General features: G+C 52.6%; 1 protein-coding gene across 1 annotated transcript; it reads left to right on the forward strand.

Annotated features, from left to right (window-relative positions):
- The first annotated feature begins 123 nt into the window (after window positions 1-123).
- MMAB (metabolism of cobalamin associated B) lies at window positions 124-10,163 on the forward strand. The gene is made up of 9 exons (XM_090291502.1): window positions 124-314; window positions 1,480-1,541; window positions 3,888-3,981; window positions 5,351-5,408; window positions 6,720-6,792; window positions 7,024-7,121; window positions 7,422-7,486; window positions 9,183-9,242; window positions 9,738-10,163. The coding sequence occupies exons 1-9, from the start codon at window positions 199-201 to the stop codon at window positions 9,829-9,831; spliced, it is 720 nt and encodes a 239-aa protein (XP_090147628.1). The 5' UTR covers window positions 124-198; the 3' UTR covers window positions 9,832-10,163.
- The last annotated feature ends 9,453 nt before the right edge of the window (window positions 10,164-19,616 follow it).

Genomic DNA, 19,616 nt, shown 5'->3' on the forward strand with positions numbered 1-19,616 from the left:
GAACGTCACGAGTTTCCCCGCCCAGCTCCTTCGGCAAACCAATGGGAAACGAGACCCTGGGAGCGTCCCGCCCTGGGCTGAGAGCCACGAACCAATGGCAAATAGTGGTTGAGAGGTGGCGCGGCCGGCGGTAGGTGGAGTCATCCCAGGGCCTAGACGGAAGCCTGGCGGGGTCAACCCCAACAAGGGGCTTGGCACATGGCTGTGCTGGTCCTGGGAGGCCGCCTTGGCCTTCGTGGGTGCCTCGGGGTCGGCAGGCTACTTTGTCCCCGTTTCCAGAGCCGCGGTTCCCCGGGCGTGGAAGACGGGGACAGGTAAGTGCCTGACTGGGAGGGTAACTTGAATACCTGGAATTCTGGTGTCGTCGCCATAGTTACATCACACCTGTGAGGTCACCCCGGGCACCTGCCAGATGACGGCCTGTGTCCTGACGTCACCGTGGCAATGTAGGCACCGTAGAAGCCAAACAAGATTGCTTTTCACAAGAAAAGTACGAACGAAGCTCAGGGCAGGGCATATCCCATGTGGACCAGGACGGCCGTCTAGCCTGGCATCACAGTCAGGAGGGGCCTCAATTCAGGTGTCACCTTCCCCCAAAGCAGTTTATACTTTCATACTTTCAGACACAGACACACCACATTATCTAAACATGGCTGTCGCCATATACCTTGAAACGTGCATCCCATTCCCAGATTTCAGAACCTGTAGAGTATCATGAATTAATAATGGAGCCATATATTATTCATAGACCCAGTAATTTAACCGTTGAATAACCTTGTAATGTCATATTTCAATGTTGAACTCTGAATTTCTGCTATTTGAAAATGACAGTTTTTGAACCTTGTTTTGGCAATTCTTTATTTCTGGGTATCTTGAAGTTTCATAGAATGGAAGTGACCTATGGTTCTTTCCCTCGAAGAGGAAAATTCCACTTGGTGCAATAGAGGGTACGAGTTTGGGGAGAGCAGAAGCGACAGTTTGGGGTCTGGAGTAGGGTGGTCCCAGCCCTACCTCTTCCTCCCTATGTGATCTAGGAAGGTGGGTGTTGTCTTGTGAACTACAGTTTCCTTAACAGTAAAATGAAGGTCATAGGCAGTGCCTACCTTTGGGTGGTGGGAAGACACCAGGAGAATTTCAGGAGATAATGCCAGTAATCTCCTTAGCACAGTGCAGGGACTGTGGAAAAGTGATGGATACATTCTTTCAGTGAATATTTATTGAGCTTCTGCTTTGAACAATGAACTACATCAGCTCCTCTGCAGATATGGATGCAGGCAAGACACAGAACTTGCCCACAAAGGGCTTACGACTCAGAGGAATTGGAGGGTAAAGATGTCAACACGAGATTTAAGCATGGGGGCAAGGGGTGGTAAGTGTTGCCTCTGAGGCTACGAGCAGCAAGCTGGGACCCACAGAGGGAGATGCCCCCTGTGGAAACCATCCCCGCTCACCACCGCTTGATGTCTGTTTTCTCATTAGGCCACAGCCTTCCTCGAAGACACCCAAGATCCCCAAGATTTACACCAAAACAGGAGACAAAGGTAGGGTGGGGAAGGGTGAAAAGTGCAAAGAGAGATATGGCAGACTCCGTTTTAAAGTTCTTCCAAATTCTTTGGAGCCATTAAAAAGCATGTGGCAGATGTCAGTAAACATCACCAAAATGTGATGTGATATGAAAGAGGCCCAAAATGCATTAAGTGATAAAAGCAAATTGCAGAACAATTCAAATACTCAGAATCATTTCCATAAAATGGTGTGTGTTTGCATGTGTGTGTTCAGTTATGCATAAAAGAGTCTGAAAGGTTGTGCCTTGGACTATTACTTGGGAGAGAGATTGAGTTGTGGGAGAGGGGGGTGGGCGGAAGGGCTTTCATTGCTTATGATACATGCCTTTATTCTATTATTTTCTAATGAGCATCTGTCACTTTGATAATAAAAAAATACCAGACCATATTGTTGTATAGGAAAAAGAATATATCAGTATAATACCATTTTCTAAAGTTAAAAACATGCAGATCACTAGTACATATTGTGTTTTGTATATACAGCAGGTTCTCAAATATCATTGTTTTGTTCAGTGTCATTAATAATGTTGATGAGATGCAGTGGACCTTAACTCTTGTATATACTAATTAGCCTATGGTGAAATTGGCTTCGTTATACATCATTTCCTCAGTGTCAAGAACATATCAATTGTGTTAAGTGAGAACTTACTGTATACTTACGTAGTAAAGGTATAAAACGCAAGCGTAGGAGGTACTTAATGGCAATGAACTGTACACTTAAAAATGGTGACAATGGTAAAATTCATATTATGTATATGTTACCACAATTTAACAGGAAGAAAGTATGCATGGGAATGACAAACAAGGTAGTTAATGTTGATGTCCTTCAGCCAAGGACCTCCAGAGACAATCTAGTCAAAAAAGTTGGGTCACTTAGCTCGTTACAACCAGAGAGATGGCACACCATGGGAACCGTGGGCAGGTCAGTAAGAAGATGCTAGAAAGGACTTTCAGATTGGGCTTGTGTTAGGTAATCTGGGGAGAGTTTGAGCAAGTGGGGCTGTGCTGTGGATTGGTTGATGTCAGAAGCAAGGATAATTCTGTGATTAGGCACCTTAATCATTTTTATCTAGAAAGGGAGAGGGGCAAAGAGAGGCTAAAGCAGTCATTGAGAAAGGAGCAGCGGTCACATTAGCCAGGAACGGGGGCTACTTGGTCATTTTGCTATTTCAGACCGTGTTCTGTGTTCAGACATGGGTAGGTGTGGTCCTGTTTTGGTCTTGACCTGTCATAATTATAGAGGGGCTCATCTGATGGTGTTCTGTGGAGTCATTTTGGTTCAACAAGAGAACCCTACCTCTGAATGCCAGGGCAGCCCCTGGCGGCGCCGAAGCCTATCTGATGTTGCCTGTCCAGCTCCTGAAGGTCAGAAGCAGGTTTTTCCTTCCTCGGGGTTGGAGGAGAAAGGCCAGAATGCGACCTAAGCAGAGATACAGAACCCTTTGATTTTATGTGAAATATAATTATAATGTTGTCCTGGCTGGTTTGGCTCAGTGGATTGAGCGTCGGCCTGCGAGCTAACTGTCGCTGGTTCGATCTTCCAGTCAGGGCACATCAGAGAAGGAAAACTCTGACTCCAAAAAACCTCCGCTGCCTTGCGGCATACCTCTTCAGGGGAAAGGCTAAGGGAGTAAACCCCGACAGAAAATCCGGAGCCGGAGTCCCTAAGGCGGTTTGACGTTGTAGTCAACACCGGCAACTCCTGCGGCGCACCTGAAGCCAAGCTGTATTGACTCCGTCTTTCCCTTGGACCCTTCAGCTGCGAAGAGAGGGGGGGTCTGCTGCATGGGCAACAGCAGACCCTCCATATCACCCTGCCCAGGCTCTGTAGCTTCAGCTTCACTGGAGAGGACACTCCAGCGTCATCGCAAGATGTCGATTCAACACGGGAGGAGACAGATACCGTGTCACTCCCGAGTCGGACTGCACAGCCATTCTCGGCGGTGCAGATAGACTCTTAAGAAGCTACACCATCGTCTCTCGAGACGGACGGCTGCCGATATAATTATAATGTATATGTAATAGCACATATATGTCTCATTTCCTTAGCAGGATGGTCAGTACATGATTGTTAAGTTTAAGAGCATATCAAGAAAAGTGAGGATAGTGGTTACCCTGGAGTGGTAGCAACTGAAAGGGGGTGCATGTAGGCTTCTAGGGTGCTGGTCATGTTCTGTTTCTTGATCTGAGCGCCCATCACAGTTAGATTTAGTCAGCAGCAATTCATCAACTTGTACACTTGAAATGGAAAGTTTTTTCTAAAGAGTGCATATCAGGAAAAAAGGTCTTATTTTAAGGCAGCTAAACATTTTTCCCCCACAGGGTTTTCTAGCACCTTCACTGGAGAAAGGAGACCCAAAGACGACCAAGTGTTTGAAGCCTTGGGAACTACAGATGAATTAAGCTCAGCCATTGGGTAAGGGAGATGGAATTGGTCTTGAGGCGGAGTTTGAATTGGGCGTCAGTGAATGTAATTAACATGAAACCTTGAGATTGCTGGCTAGTCTCGGAGGCTGCCAACCCTTGATGAGCCTGCCTCATCCTGGAAGCACAGGATCATCTGGTCAGCTCCACAAGGCTGCCAGGCTGCAGACGCCTTTCCCTTCTGGCCAGCATCGTGGGAACATCGTCAGTGAGCACTGGCCATGTGCCAGGCATGAGGCATTCTGCTGTGAAGGACAGAATGGGTCCCAGCCCAAACAGCCCTTCCTCGAATCCAGGAGGGAAGACCAACACTAGACAGCTAGTTACATATTTGGTGATTTAGTTCTAATAGTAAGACGGGCTAGGATGATGCGCTGGTGGTTCTGTTTGCCCTTTCAAAGCTGTTCTCTGCCCTTCTCTTTGCCTCTGTGCCCAGGAGGCTGCCCTTTATCTTCTGGTGGCTATTGCATCCTCCCTCCCTTGTCCTCTGGCTTTCAGGTGGGTCCAGCCAGGGAGGCACCTACAGGAGATGGGACAGTGGGGAGAGAGACCTGAGGGGGTATTTTTTGCCCTGTTCCCCAGCTGTTTGTGTCTTTGGTGGTAGCTGGGATGGCTCTCCACCAAGAATCCAGCTCTCTCCAGGGTCCAGAGCCTCTCTGACATTCCCTGGGGGTCACCTTCAGGTGTCTGCTGATCTTTGCCATCTGTTATCAGTTTCCATAACTCCTCCTGTGCTCTGTTAATAGCCCCTTTGCCCTTCAAAAGCGCCACTGCCTATTCCCTGCCAGGACGCTGATGGTACGGAAGTGGAATGCAAAGTGCTGAGGGAGGCCAGAGCTAGGGGCCTGACCTGCATCTGGACACATTCCCCACCCCACCTAACCAGGAAACTTACTCAGCCTTTAAAGTCCCACCTGCAACATTGCTTCCTCTGGGAAGCCCTCCCGGAACCCTAGCCAAGGCCAAGTTCCCCAGGAACTCAGCCCTTTGCTTTAGAGCACTGACCTCAGTTTGTACCTTCACGTTCAGTCACGTGATATTTGATTCGCGTCTTCCTGTGCTGCTGGACAGCGCCTGGGCCACCTCTGCCCACCACTGGATCGCCCGGACCTGGCCAGAGTGGGCACTGAAAAAGGAATTGTTGCCTGGATGAGTAATGAGTATAAGAAAAGGCATTTTGAGAAACAAATACCCTTAACCAAAGGGAAGGTTGCGATGTTCCTACTGTCAGCAAGAAATAACACTGTGGCTATTACAGCCAAATTAGCTAAATGGCCCATCACTGGAGACTCTGTTGCCTTACACAAGACCGGGCCTTGGGACATTATATTAGAGGCAGACTTTTTCCTTTTTTCTCATAGGTTTGCAATGGAATTAATTGCAGAAAAGGGCCACCCGTTTGCTGAAGAGCTTGAGAAAGTGAGTAATGTCTTGTCCCAAGGTGGGATTATTTTATCCCTGAGGCCTGGTGACCATAACTGGATTTGCCATTCAATTACTGCTTCCTGTGTGTCACGCGGGGCTAGTCACTCTTCCTCTGAGCCTCAGTTTCTACATCTGTAAAATGGAGACACACAGCGATAACCCTCCCTCATGGGCAAGAGAGGGAAATGGAAAGGGTAGTGGTCTCTGCCCCCCAGGGGACATCTGGCAATGTCTGGAGACATTTTTGGTTGTCACAACTGGAGGTGGAGGTTTTTAGTGGATAGAGGCCAGGGATGCTGCTAGACATACAGTGCACAGGACAGTTCCCACTGCAGAGAATGACATGGCTCAAATGTCAGCAGCACTGAGGTCGACCAGGGCGGAAGCGGGCTGCAGTGAGCCCTCAGCCAGGGGAGCTCGTGATTATTGGTACAACTGTTCTGCTCCTCAAGCACCGGAGGCTCTGATCCACAGAGAGGAATTGATGGAGACAGGGATGCCCTCCCTAGAACACACAGGACACGTCCAAGGTGGCAGTCCACATGTGGACCTGCGACTTTAGAAACTGCTCCCGGGAGGGTCAGCCCTCAGCCTGCTTCCATCCCCCAGGACAGGCTGGAGCAGACGGCAGGCCGTGAGGGGTCTGCAGGACAGGAGGCCTCAATTGCTGGGACATTCTGGGAGCGAGGCACCTCCTGTGTGATGGAGGGGGGTTTTCAGCCTCGCAGTGGGAACTTTTCCTGTCCCCAGTGGTCATTACCGCCGGCTCATTACCGTGGAGTGGGGCGGGCAGAGGGAGAGCTGGGGCCGTGGCTGAGGAGCACCCCAGGCCTTAGGCTGCTGTCCTGTGAGTCACGGCTCCAACATCACCTCCTCCTGTACCTCCCCTGCCCCCCTCTGCCTCCCACTGGGCTGGGTGCCTCTTCCAGGTCTCCACAGCTCCTAGGCTTACCCTATAATGGCAGACACTGCCGGGAGTGTCATACCGCCCGGTCCCAGCTGGGGCACCTGTGACTTGTTCACCTGCAGCCCAGGCTGGCGCTCAGGGGGGCTGACGGGGCCGGTGGAAGGTTGCCAGGCAGCCTGGATCCCACCTGATCCTCCTCACAGAAGCCCAGGGAGGGCCACTTGCCCAAGACCCCACAGCCAGAGATCAGCGAAGCTGGGATCCGACTCTCACACCAGGGCCAACGGACCAGCCCCCACACGCCGGGCCCCGTCAGGTGGTCCCTTTGCACAGGGAAGCACGCAGTCTGCTGGCCCCCAACAGCAGGTCTTCATTCACACCTTCTGTTGCATCCCCAGATCCAGTGTGTCCTGCAGGACGTTGGCTCCGCCCTGGCGACACCGCGTTCCTCGGCCCGGGAGGCTCACTTAAGTAATTTTCTCCGAGCCCCTCTTATGTGCACTCAGAGGACCCCGCGGGGGTGGGATCGAAGGCGAGGACTCTCCTGGGTGTCACCTGGGACGCCTGTCAGCTTGGTCTGCAGACCCTGAGGGGGAAGGAGCCTTTTGAGTTAGTGGAAGTAGTTTGGAAGGGACTGGCAGAGGGAACCGGGGGTGCGCTCCCGTGGGCCTCATGGCCGTGTCCTACTCCCTGACTTCCCAGGACACACCACCTTTGCGACGGGCCCCATCCTGGAGCTGGAGCAGTGGATTGACAGATACTCCAGCCAGCTGCCCCCTCTCACAGCTTTCATTCTGCCTGTAGGTACGGGGCAGCTTCAGCCTGGGGCAGGGCAGCTACAGGCCAAGTGTCTGGCCAAAAACCCGTGGGCATTGAATAAGTCCCCCTCTTTAATTTTTTACAGTGACAGAGCTCTCCCCCAAGCCCTCTGCAGACCCTCTCTGGTCCCTCCAAGCCCTGTCCACTCTGGAGGGGGTGGCTAGTGCATGCCGAACACTGCCTGCTGGGGGGCAGGGCGACCTCTCTGTCCGAGGAGCTCCCTGTGAGCAGCGGGCACACCTGCCCACCCCTCTGCTCCAGCCAACACTTTCTCCTTTCAGTCGGGAGGCAAGAGCAGCTCTGCACTGCACTTCTGCCGGGCTGTGTGTCGCCGAGCTGAGAGACGGTAAGGGGCCCTGGGGAGCGGGAGCCTGGTCAGAGTGGGAGGCAGAGGCCGGGGGGTGACCTCCGTGCCATCCAGCCGCCCATCAGCAGACCTGGCTCCTTCATGTGCCAGGGAGACACCAGGCCAGACCAGGCGTCTGTCCTCAGAGCCCTGCATTGTGGAGGGAGACGATGATCCTGTGACCAGATAAGTGACAGGTGCTGTAACTGCACATCAGGGTCAGCGCTTGTGGAGAAACAAGCGGTTATTGCAGGGAAAGGGGCGTCCTAGTGGGTTTAGTTGGTCATTTATTATAAAACTCACATGCTATGAAATTCCAAAGAGTATTCAGTGAAAATTCCCTCCTGTGCCCATCTCCCCCATTCCTGGGGGTTAATTTAAGGGGGGAAGTCTGAGCTGAGCAGAAGTGACGGCAGAGCCCACGCTGTGACAACGGTGGCAGGGTGCCAGGGGCGCAGGGTCTCTCAGTCGTGCTGTGGGAGCCAGGAGTTGAAGGGTGGGTGCAGGGAGACAGAGGGGCCAGGGCAAGGGGACGGCAGGAGAGAAGCAGCCGTCTGCACCGAAAGGACAGGAAGGAGGCTAGAAGCTGAGCCAAGGCCGGGCTGCGCTGGGCAGGGCCTCACAGGCCCACAGGGGTCCGCCTTTATCCTGAGAGCAGCAGGAAGCCGTTGATGGGTTTTATTTGGGCCATGGGGTGACATGGGTAGAGACGTTCCCAGAGGGACCCGCAAGGCTGAGGGGGTGCAGGTGGAAGCTCTCAACAGACCAGCCACCTGCCTCCCCAACCCCTCCACTCAGAGTCTGGCAGAGGAGGGACCCTCAAAGCTACTGACAGCCTTTTCAAGGGAAGTTTAAAAGTTATTACAAAAATCTCCATTTATACCACTCATAGACCAGGCTGCCACCCAGCTGGACAGAGAAATGGAAGTAAAGCCTTACTTCGATACAACCGTCAGGCTGTGCCAGACACTTTATGTTTGCTATCTCATCAGTTCCTCGTGATGGCCCTGGGAGGGAGGTGGTGGCAGCTCCCACTTACAGGTGTCAGGAAATTGGGGCTCAGAGAGGTGGCATTATGGCCAGCGTCACCTGGGTGGTTCATGGCGAGAGTGTGGAATGGAGCGCAGGTGTGTCTGGTCCAAATCCAAGCTCCGTCCACAGCCCTGTATCATAGAGGTTTCATCCTTCATGAAGGCTTTTGGGTCCGAGTTGTTCCTAAAAGGATCCTGGGTGACAGAAAGAGCTTTGGCTCCAAAAGAAAAAAGGGGTCATTTGTTCCGACCCGTCCACATCAGCCATGCTTCTCATAGTAAAAAACCAGAGACAACCCAAAGGCCCACTGTTGGGGAATGGGCGAGCAGAGGGCGGGTCCTCAGTCCACCAGGCAGGACACATGCATGTGGGATGCCACCAAGTGAGAAAGCCCTGTGGGCAAGGGACAGAGACCCAGAGCCTTGGTTGTGGGGAGAGCGTCTCCTGGCCTGGGTTACGCAGCAGAGGTGACGTGCACAGAGGGCTTGCCCTGTTGGCACTTGTGGTTGGTGCTTGGCAGACAGTCCACTGTCCAGAATGTCCTTGTAGACTGGCGAGGACACCAGGTCAAGCTGCAGCAGCTTGTGCCGTGCTGGTCCGGGATGCAGCCCTGGGTCCTGCCATGTGCCGATCTCGTGTGATGCTGTGTATCCTCCCCTTCCAGGGTGGTGCCTCTTGTCCAGATGGGTGAGACGGATGCAGACGTGGCCAAGTTCTTGAACAGGTACTTAGATGGAATTTGGAGATCCCTGTCCTCTGAAAAACGAGACACACTGTGGGAAGTAACAACAGAGTGGGTCTCACTCATTCACTTCGTATCCCTGAGGACGTGCTGTGTGCCAGGTCTGGCCCCGCTGCTCGATTCGGAATCTGCACGTCAGCAGTTTGGGAGGCACTAGTCCTGGTCACTGGAAAGTGCAGAAAGCAGCCCAGGGAGTGGCCCAAAGTCACCGGCCCTGTGAGGCTGGGCACCAGGGCTGGGTGGCCTTGCCCTGTGGGAACCACCAGCCCTGGCGCCAGAGTCGGGCGCCCAGCTCTCACAGAAGCTGGCTCCAGGTGCCATCCATCCAGCCTAAGTTGGCTGCTGCTCATCGTCCCAGCCAATGCTCCCAGGGGCACGTGATTTATATTTCCTCCTTGAAGGCTAATATGGGAAGGACCCAGTTAGCATTGATTGCTCCTTTCAGATCATTCTGTCTGCTTCTTTCTGCCCCTCCAGACTCAGCGACTATCTCTTCATGTTAGCCAGATATGCAGCCATGAAGGAGGGGAATCAAGAAAAAATATACAAGAAAAATGACCTGTCGGACTGAATCTGAGGCACTCGGAAATAACGGAAAGGGGGAGCTTTGTAAACCCTTCAGTGGTGACCCACGGGGAAAAGAAGACTTTGCCCTTTGTGTCCTGGTTCCTGAAGATCTCACCCAGAGGGGCTGGAAGCTGGTCTTTAGTCCAAACTCAGCTGCCTTTCAGACCCCCTGCCACTTCCCTAAGGAGCTGTAGCTGCTGGAGAATACTGCACCCACCACCCCCAGGCTCTCCTTGGTCTTAGGGGAAGTGGGATTGAATTCAGTATTGCAGAAAAGAAAGGTAGAGTGATTGTTGTAATGAGAAGGAGCTGCAATAAAAGTGGGAAAGGTTTGAACTGCAAGAGAGAGTGTGTGTTAGTGTGTGTGTGTGAGAGAGAAAGGAGGCCCTTCCACTGCCAACTCAGCTTATTCAAGGATTTGGAATGGGACCGGAGGCTATTGGAAATGTCGTTGTGATTTCCCTGTGCCAAAGGGTTTTTAAATGTTGCATTTATAAAGGGGAAGGCAGACAGGCCCTGGGAAGTTGAGTCACCTCTGAGCCACCCATCACAGCCTAAATGTGGGGGAAGGACAGCTGCAGATTGACAGGTGAGGCCTTGTGAACAGCGTGGTGGGGATACAATCTGGAGAACCCTCTGCAAGAGGAGCCTTCCTCCATCCAGGGAGGAAGAGAAGCCCTGCCACTTAAAGGAGGGCCCGTTCTGCGCAGGCAGATGGTGTCGGGGCTGAGGAGGGACACGGCCTGAGATAGGAAGGTCTGCAGTTTCCAGCGAGGCCGACACAGACGAGACTTATTTCCCTGATGCTGCACTTGGCTGGTTTACGCCTGAGATCCATGCCGTGGCTGTATTTTATTTCACTTGTCACCACCGCTCCCTCCTGCCATGAAACGATGCTGCCGCTGCCAGCTGTGTCCTTGGGAAGGGGGATATTTACGGAGGCGGCCCTGCGGACCTGAAGGTCCGGCGCTGCTAACTGCAGGAAATGACTTCAGGAGGGGGAGCCGAAATGCCTGGTGAGCTCCAGGCAGGGATCCTTCGCCGACTGAGTGCCTGCTTAGCAGGGGCATCAGCAGGGCTCGGAAGGCAGGCCACAACGCTGTCCTTCTGGCTGGAACAGCAGCCGGTGTCAGTCACGTGCATGGTTTCGCTCTCATTTGCTTTCGTTCTCATCACCTCGTCTGCTAACTTTGCTGGAGGAACAGGCACATGCTGTCCCTTCTCGGTCCTTTTGTTCCCAGCAGGCTGGTGGCCCTCTTTAAGCCCAGCAGAGTGGCAGTGGTGCAGGGGACCGTGAGTGGAAGTGAAAACAGTCCTGCAAACAGCCACGTCTGGCTCCTCCCCTGGGGCCCAGCGGTGCGCAGTGTTTGTGAGCAGAACCGAGACCAGTAAAAGCATGAACGTTTCAGGCGAGGCCTACGTGGTTAGCTGCCCCACCGAGCGGGCACTCGGGCTGCGCGCGTAGGATTTGTTCCAAGAGCTTGCCGCAAACGGCTCAGTGCACTCAGTCCTGCCCGCCCCTCAAAACCCTCCAGGAAGGAGCAGGACAGATGGAGTAAGACAGCAATCTGCGCCGCGCTCCTAGCCGCGGTGAAACATACCCCACACAGGACAGGAGAAGCATTTTGAGTAAATACAGCATCCTAAAGTGACGCTCTTTGAAACAAGGCACTTGTGCCTGTCGCCAAATCCTGTCCCCACCAGCCCTTGCCGGAGGGGCTGTCACCCCTCCTCGTCTGCCCTCCACCAGTAAATATTCCCTGAGAGAGAGCTCAGGTGCAGGGCAGACTTGGCATCTCTTGAGGTACGCCCTGTGCCACCAACCAGGGACAAACGAATTCTGCCTTGGTGGCCCAGGTGATGGATTGGCTGGAAATCTTTACTCGCCTGCAGTGCTTTATGAAGCCATATTGGAGCCTGAGGCAAAAGGCAAATGTGCACCCCACATACTCTTACCAGGATACCCTCCAGGTCTTAAACCCAGTAGGAAGAGTCCATGAGAACCCCGCAGTTACAACACAGGACCCTATAGAAAGCCCCATGTCACCCAGTCTGCACACCGCTCTCAGCCCTCATGAATGACCGTCCCCATTGCCCAGTAAAGCAGGGTTGGGAGAGGAACACAGGCTTTTATTTAAAATGTACTGTGTCGAGAGTGGATTTTTTTTCATAATTGTGATTTTTAAAAATATTGCGTGAAAATGTTACTGAATCTTGCTTACTGGGGTGTGGGGCATTCCCATACATTTTGCCCCCAAGAAAGTGCCTCCCCTGCCTCACTCTAGTTCAGGCCCAGCTCCCAGGAACCCGCCTAGTGCCACTGTTAGGGGAGCTGATGGCTGGGAGTCCCGTCAGAGAGAACCCAGCCAGCGTCGCGCCAGACCCCAAGCCTCACAGCAGCCCTGTGAGGGGGTGGGGGTGGGGTTCTGTCTACTTTCACTTTGCAGATGAGGAAACAGGCTCGGAGGAGAGGAACCCACTTGTCTCAGGGAGTCAGTGCCAAGATGTGGGCCCAGGATGTGGCCTTGTGACTCCTGGCCCAGTGCTCCGGGCCACCCCCCCAGCCGCCACGTGACAGTCGTTTTAATCACGGGCTGCCGAGAACAATGTCAGGCACTAATAGATTCCGCTGTCTCATTTCTCAACCTAGTTTCCCTTAACTGATATTTTTCATGGCTATTGTTAATGCGCATTTATCACTGAGTAATTTTCACGGCCTGATCTTGTACCACATCCCAATGACAAACGTCCCCAGTGCCGAATCCCCCATCAGGTGCAATGTCACCCTTGCCTCCTCCCCAGCACCTGCCTCCGACAGCCCATCCAGTTTTATGATCACTCTGTCCCAGTTATCACTACTGAACCTTCAAGAATCTAGACGCGTTTCAAGTTTAATTGAATAAAATCCTTTGTATAATAAATTCTGCAAGAATGTTACATAAATCAGTGCCTCGGAGGACTCGTGGCCCACCTCTGCCTTCAGACCAGGTCCCGGAATCTCACTGGCAAGGTGGGACCCAGGCTGGTCCAGTCTTCCTTATCCAGGGACCCACATTCACCTTTGCAGCCCAACTGGGGTGCAGCTTTCACTTGCCCTGGCCTTTTACTCGCCTTCTCCGGGAGTCCCTCTGGGGAGACTGTGTTCGAGCCCAAGCAGGGGCCGAGAGAGGGCAAGTTAGTAGATAAACATTGGTAATGACCACAGTTTGTCCTCTGGTTGTGTCCAGCGTCTTGCTAAGCACCTTACATGCAATAATAGTTCATTTTATTCTTCCAACAGCCCATGAAGGTGGTATTATCATCACCCCCAACTTAAGATGAGGAGACAGGCCCAGAGGAACTTGCTCAAGGTCACATGTCTCTAGGAGGTGGACTTGGCTTTAACTCCAGGCCCTCTGCCTCCAAACCCCATGACTAGCATTTACTCAACACTTAGCTACACGCTTAACTGTACCACAATGCCAGGTTTTTAATGTCTCCTTAATTCTCAGAACCCTATGAGGTACAGGCAGTTATTCTCCCCATTTCACAGGTGAGGAAACTGAGGTTCGGAGGGGTGCAGTCACTTGCTCAGAATCACACAGTGTCCACTGGGACGACGATGATGATGGTTATAATGATGTAATAACCCGCTGACATTTATTGAACTCTTCTTACATGCAGAGCTTTTTATACCATATCACCATGGCAACATAAGGACAACCTCATGTGCACTTGGCATTAACTACCACAGCAGCCCCATCCGGTGGAAATTAGAGTCTCTGTTTCAGATACAGAAACTGAGGCACAGGGAGACAACACCTTGGCCAGTGTTGTACAGTGAGAAAGAGGCCAAACTTGGATTTGAACTCGAGTCTGTCGACCTCTAGCACTTACCTCTCCACAGTGACGCAGGCTTCTTGACGTCTCCCTGTGGGCAACAGCAGAGCCTGGACAAGGACGCTGGTCTTCAGACTCCCACGGCGGTGGCCATCTTGCGACCGTGGTGATGAGAACGTGATTGACTATTAGGTGGGGAGGGGCAGAGAAGAGGGCACCACAAGCGCAGGAGGACCCTCCTGAACCACCTCCCTCCCACCCCACTACAAGCTAGCTCTCCGAGGAGGGGTGAGAGGCAGACGTCAGTTCAGGGGACACAGGGGCAGAGGCAGCCAGGAGAACTGACTGAATAAATGGCAGAAAGGCATCCAGCTGACTCAGGACCACGGGGTGGCTGGGGGACCTCTCTCTCCCCACCGGATGCTTCCCAAGGCATGAATTCTTCAGCCCACATCCCTCCCCGATGAGCAGGTGCCTTTATTTACGATCACCTTGGAAGGGTCGAACAGACATATGTTGCTAAGGGTCGTTTATTCTTGTTTATAAAATTTATGGCTTCACCTCGATTACACACTGTCAGAACGAGAAGGATTGGCCCCAAAGTCTCTTGCCGCATGACTGCCTCAGACGTGCGTACATCTGTTAACTCTGTAGGAGCTGTAGAGGGAAATGAGGCTGACGATAACTCAAAAGCTCGCTGTCCCATCACAGGTGTGGGCGGCAGGCCTCGAGAAGACATCCAGGTGCCTACGTGGGAACAGAGGTTAGGATCTGCCAGTGGCCTCTGTCAAGGGCCGTTGGGGTAGGGACAGGGAGGGGGGGAACTTGACTCTGATGGCCTCCAGAGGTCCTGCCACAGGACCTAGCGCCTGGGGTTCCAAACCTGTGCAGTCTCCACCTGCAGACGTCAGTGGGGAGAGAGAAGTGTTGCCTCTCGGCTGTTGCGGGGATTGGAGACAGGTACAACCTCTCAAGAAGGCAGTTTGGCAGTGCAGACGCAGGTCCTCAAAATGTGCATCTTTATGGCCCAGCATTTCCATGGCTGAGAATTTCTCCAAAGGAAACAGATCTGTCGGTGAAGCCATTAGGATATCTTTTTTCAGTGCAGTGCTGCTCATTAGTGAAAATTTGGGAACAATTGTCTAATAATAAAGAGCTAATTATTAAATAAGTAACATACTTAATGATAAGGGACTATAAGAAATATCATAAAGCTACTGAAAATGATGGTGCCTATAGATTTATTACTATGGAAAATTGTTCGCAATCTATTAAAAAAAAAAAAAAAAAGGAAACACCAAATTAGCCCTGACTGGTATGCCTCAGTGGATTGGGTGTCATCCTGCAAACCAAAAGGTCGCAGGTTCGATTCCCGGTTGGGGCACATGGATGGATTGCAGGCCAGGTCCCAGTTTGGGGTGTGTGGGGGGCAACTGATCAATGTTTCTTTCACACGTCGATGTTTCTCTCCCTCCCTTCCCCTCTCTACAATAAATATTTTAAAAAACCAAATCTCCAAGTTATAAGACGGTATATAATGGATCTAAATCCCGTAAGAGATATACGTGTATATATACCACAGAAAAAAATGCACAGAGCCATTCTATAGGTAATACTGATCTCTAAATCATGGGGTTAGGGGGTATTTTAATTTTCATTTTTTGTTTGGATTTTCCATTTTTTGTTTAAACAGTGAGTTTGGGTTAGATTTGAAAAAAGATAACTTGTGTAATAAACATTAGTAAAACGGAGAAAAGAAACTGACAAGCGCTTTCCCTGCTTGTAATAAATCATCTCCCTCCCTTTGGATGTTTGGAGCCAAGAGGAGGCTGCGCTCCAGTAGCCAAAGCCACAGACCCTCTGAAGTCCAGAAGCCCAGTGAACACGCCTTCTGTTGGTTCTGCCAGTGACCACTGGCTGTCCCGAGTGTTGCCCCTGTGCAGACTGAATGTGGGCACTTGGCTTCCATCACACCAGCTCTTCTCAGGGTTTGAGGATGCATTCTCCAGTTCTGCCTCTGGCCTGGTCCTCCGGTGCTTAGGGCCAGCTGGTCAATGCCTTTCCTGCCCATTTGAGGCAGAGCTGGCTTCCGCTGCTTACAGCTCAGGAACCCGCTAGCTGACGGTGGCTGGAGGCGGGCAGTTTCCAACCTTCCACGTCAGTGTGAACACTGGGGACAAGGCACCCAGCTTGCTCACCTGGGACCACCGTTAGAGCAAACCAAGAGGGAAGACTGAGGAACTCTGGCCATTGCTGCGGGAGCAGTGGCAAGTTCACTGACATTATTAAGGTAGTTTGGGGGCCGAGGGGCCTTCATAAAGAAGACACGGCGGTCCCAAATGGCTCACATTCCCAGACGCATGAAGGAGCGGCTCCTGAAGGTGGCGCTGACCTTGTCCCACTTGGGTCTCTGCTGCAGTGGTGAGGAGAGTCTGTCGGGACAGGCGTGATGAGCTAAGGAAGCTGTGGGGGTCCTGAAACTCCTGCAGCCGTCTTCCATCTGAGGAGCTTAAGTAAGGAGCGGGGGTGGGGATGATCTTTTGCCCAGGTACACCCCCTCCCTGAACCCTCCTCTGCTTTTTAGCTCTACGGCTGGGGATGAGGGCTATTCTGTAGATTGTCACCTTTCCTCGTTTGACCAGGACTCGGGGAGATACGAGCTCTGGGGTCCTCGGCAAGTCCTTAAAAGTGAAGTGGGCACAATAGGACAGGGATGAGCAGCACGTGAAGCGGGCTCTGGACAAGGGGCAGAACAGCCCTTGGGCTTTGTACAGGCCTGGCCCCTTTGCCTGGAAGGCTGTGCCAGGCCTCTTCTGCCTGCTGGTGCTGGGAAGGCTCTGGAGTGTGCAGAGCTTGGCTCTTCGTGTGCTGACTCTGGGACCTTGGACAAAGGGCTTACCATCTGGAAACTTTAGTTTTCCCAGCTATGAAGTGACTTCCCTCAGTGTGCCACTGGGCACTGGGGGCAAGTGGTCGGTATGTGATCACAGATCTCCCTGGATTAGTTCTGCCTCTTCTCCTCCCCAATGCCCCCACCCCCCACAGTGAGGTCTCTGTAGGGCAGGGCAGTGTCTGTACCCCCAGTGCCCAGCCTAGCCTGAAGCATAGGTAGATCCTGCATGTCTATTTGCTGGATGAATGGCTTCAAGCCTTAACTTCCTGGCAGTCTGGCTTCCTGGGCCAGCTCCTGGCTGGGACACCTGCCAGCTGCTAGGCCCATCTGGCACCATCTGTGATAGTGACGAAGCCATCCAGGCTGCACGGCAGACTCCATGCGGCCCCTCTCTGTCCCACGCAGGGTGAGGCTCCCTTCCCTGGCCGGTGTCCCTGGGTGGGACACAAGCAGGTCGGGGAGTCAGGGGGGCTACTCCCTGTGGGGAAACGATCCTGGAGCCTGATGTCTGGTACAGGAGCCCAGTGCACTGAACGAACTACTTCCCATAGCTCTTCAGTCTCTCTCACCAATTCAAGAAGTTCCAAGAAGGAAGTCTGAGGCATTAGGGAGTCCTCCATCCCTCTAGTAACCAAACTTAGAGATAACCTATCTGACACACGCTCCTGGCACTTCTAGCAGTGTGGTATCTGCGCAGCGAACAGGACAAAGGCAGGACGGCAGCTTTAGTGTCGTCCTAACAGTGGAGACCAGCGTCTCTCCGACCGTGTTTCACCCAAACAGTCCAAGGCCCTTGCAAGTTGTCAGTGTGTGAAAATTCCTTTTTAATAATTACATTATTTTTCCTAGTTATGAAGATCAACTTTATCTTACAGGATGAGGCTTTAGATTTTAGGTGGGGGCGTCTCACCACGGAGGCTACTGACGGATTCCGGGGACTCCCAGTCTTTCTTGCTCTGGCGGTACAAACACTCCCTGAGCCCGCCTGCCATGCACAAGCTCCTCTCGGGGGCCTGGGCTGCGTTCCAGCTGCTACCAGAGGGCCTGCGAGGCTTTCAACACTCCTGTCCTGAGTCCCTGGATTTCGACAGGCCAGTGTCCTGCTCTGGTCCTCCAGTGTGCCCAAGCAAGAACTCCCAGATGAGGGGCAAAGCCGCCCACGGTGGGGTTGGTAAAACGGGTAGTTTTGAGATGGGTTTTCTGCTGTGTGTACAGCTGGGTGTGTTTCACAGAAGGAGACGAGGCCGTGTGCTCTGCAAGCCCGATCCGCACTACGGGAGAAGAGCCGGGGATGTCCAGACGAGGCTGCAGGATTTTACTGCATACGCTTCTGAGTTGTCTGGATTCTTTTCAACAGGCAGCTCTATCACCTTCGTATGTTACTTCGTAAAACGTGCAAAATGGGGTGAGGGATGCGCTGAGAAGTGTGTGAGCGGGGCCGGAGCATGGACGACGTAGAGGTGACTTCAGCTTTATCTGAAGTGTGAGACGTCTTACAACAAAATCGGAAGCAAATACGACAGACTGTCAGCCACGATCAGCTCTGGCCAGGCAGCGAGACTCGGAGCTTTACAGCATCCTTCGTACCTCCTCTCACTGTGGGCGCACTTACTGCGTAAGCCCCAGCCACCCACCTTCAGGAAAAAAGCAGAACAGAGCCATCATGTGCTGAAGTACAAATTTAATAAAGCCTTTGATCACGTTTTAATCCATAAGTTATCTGTGAAAGCAAAAATCCCACAACTTTTTAGAGCCATCAAGAGCCATCAGGGTGTCACTGAACACCAGCTACAAAAGTACAGATTTAGTGTTTTAGTGCAATATTTCCAGCTGTTGAAGAGAAGAACTTACATGAAATGACAAAGTACCCCTCCTCATCAGAAAAACAAAAACAAAGTTGATGTCGGTGCTTCAAAACCTCTCTCCCCCCAATCCCACACACGGTTCTCAGGTGATAAAAATCAAGAGGGGACCCCATTTCTTTGTGCAGGGTGACAATTACATAGGCCCCAGCATAAATGTACAAACCGCTCGGTGTATACATATAGTCAGAAGAGAGCTACAGAGGAACTGAGCATTCATAGAAAGTAGCAGATCCACAGACTCAGAGGTTACTAACAAATCTTAAATAATAAACTCCCGTGTCTTTACATTTCTTGCTGTTTTTCCATCAAAACAAACACGCACACTCTGTTCTCCAAAGCCAGGGGCTCTCACACAGCCAGGCTGGCGCAGACCGGACGCTGGCACCCAGCAAAGACCCTCCAACAGGTGTCGTGGAGACAGGTCCTGCCCACTTTGCGGCCGACAGGAAGGTCTGCTGCTTGGAAGAGCGCCAGCCGCTCCGTAGAGCAGAGGGACCAGGCTCCCCTGGCTTCTGTCTGGCTCCAGTCTCTGTGGTGGGGGCTGAAGGGAGTGACGAGGTGGGCGAGGGCGGATGGCTGTCTGAACACAGACCACTAACGCGGCCTTGGCCGCAGTTCCCTGGATCTAGAGTAAAGTTCTCACGGCAGAGATGAAGGATGAGGACAGAGCAGCACAATGGGTTGAAAGAGAAAATGAAGTTTAAAAACACACACACACACACACACACATACAACAAAGAAAAGCAACCCAGAGGGCCGTGGGTTTCCTGAGCCTCGTGAGCCGAGTCAGTGCAAAGGGCTCCCGGTTCCCTGTGCTGAGGAAGGACGGGGGCAAGACCCAAGCTTCTTGGGATTTTACAATCTATGGCTGATGGGACAGGTACCTTCGGTTAATGTGTGTTCCTTCCTAGGTAACAAGCAGGCAAACAAGCAGGAGAAAGGCAGCTGCTCCTTGGGATTCCGCAGGCTTGGGTAACAGCCAGCACCTTCTAGAAGTGAGGCTGCTCGTAGGGCCCACAGGCTCTTCCTGGCGAACCCAGGAGGCCAATGTGAAAGCGCAGAGAACAAGCCTGGCCTGCTGAGAGCTCAGAGCATTGGAGGCGGGAGCTGGGGAGGGGGCTGCCACGTGGCTCCCCCGTGGGAGCAGCCCCGGACTTCCTGTGCGGCCGACCTCCCCGCAGGCGCCTCTGCTCCCTGGGGAGCAGGTGGACC

This window comes from Furipterus horrens, unplaced genomic scaffold (genome assembly GCF_987537825.1).
Source record: "Furipterus horrens unplaced genomic scaffold, mFurHor1.1.pri manual_scaffold_11, whole genome shotgun sequence".
Lineage (NCBI taxonomy): Eukaryota > Metazoa > Chordata > Mammalia > Chiroptera > Furipteridae > Furipterus > Furipterus horrens.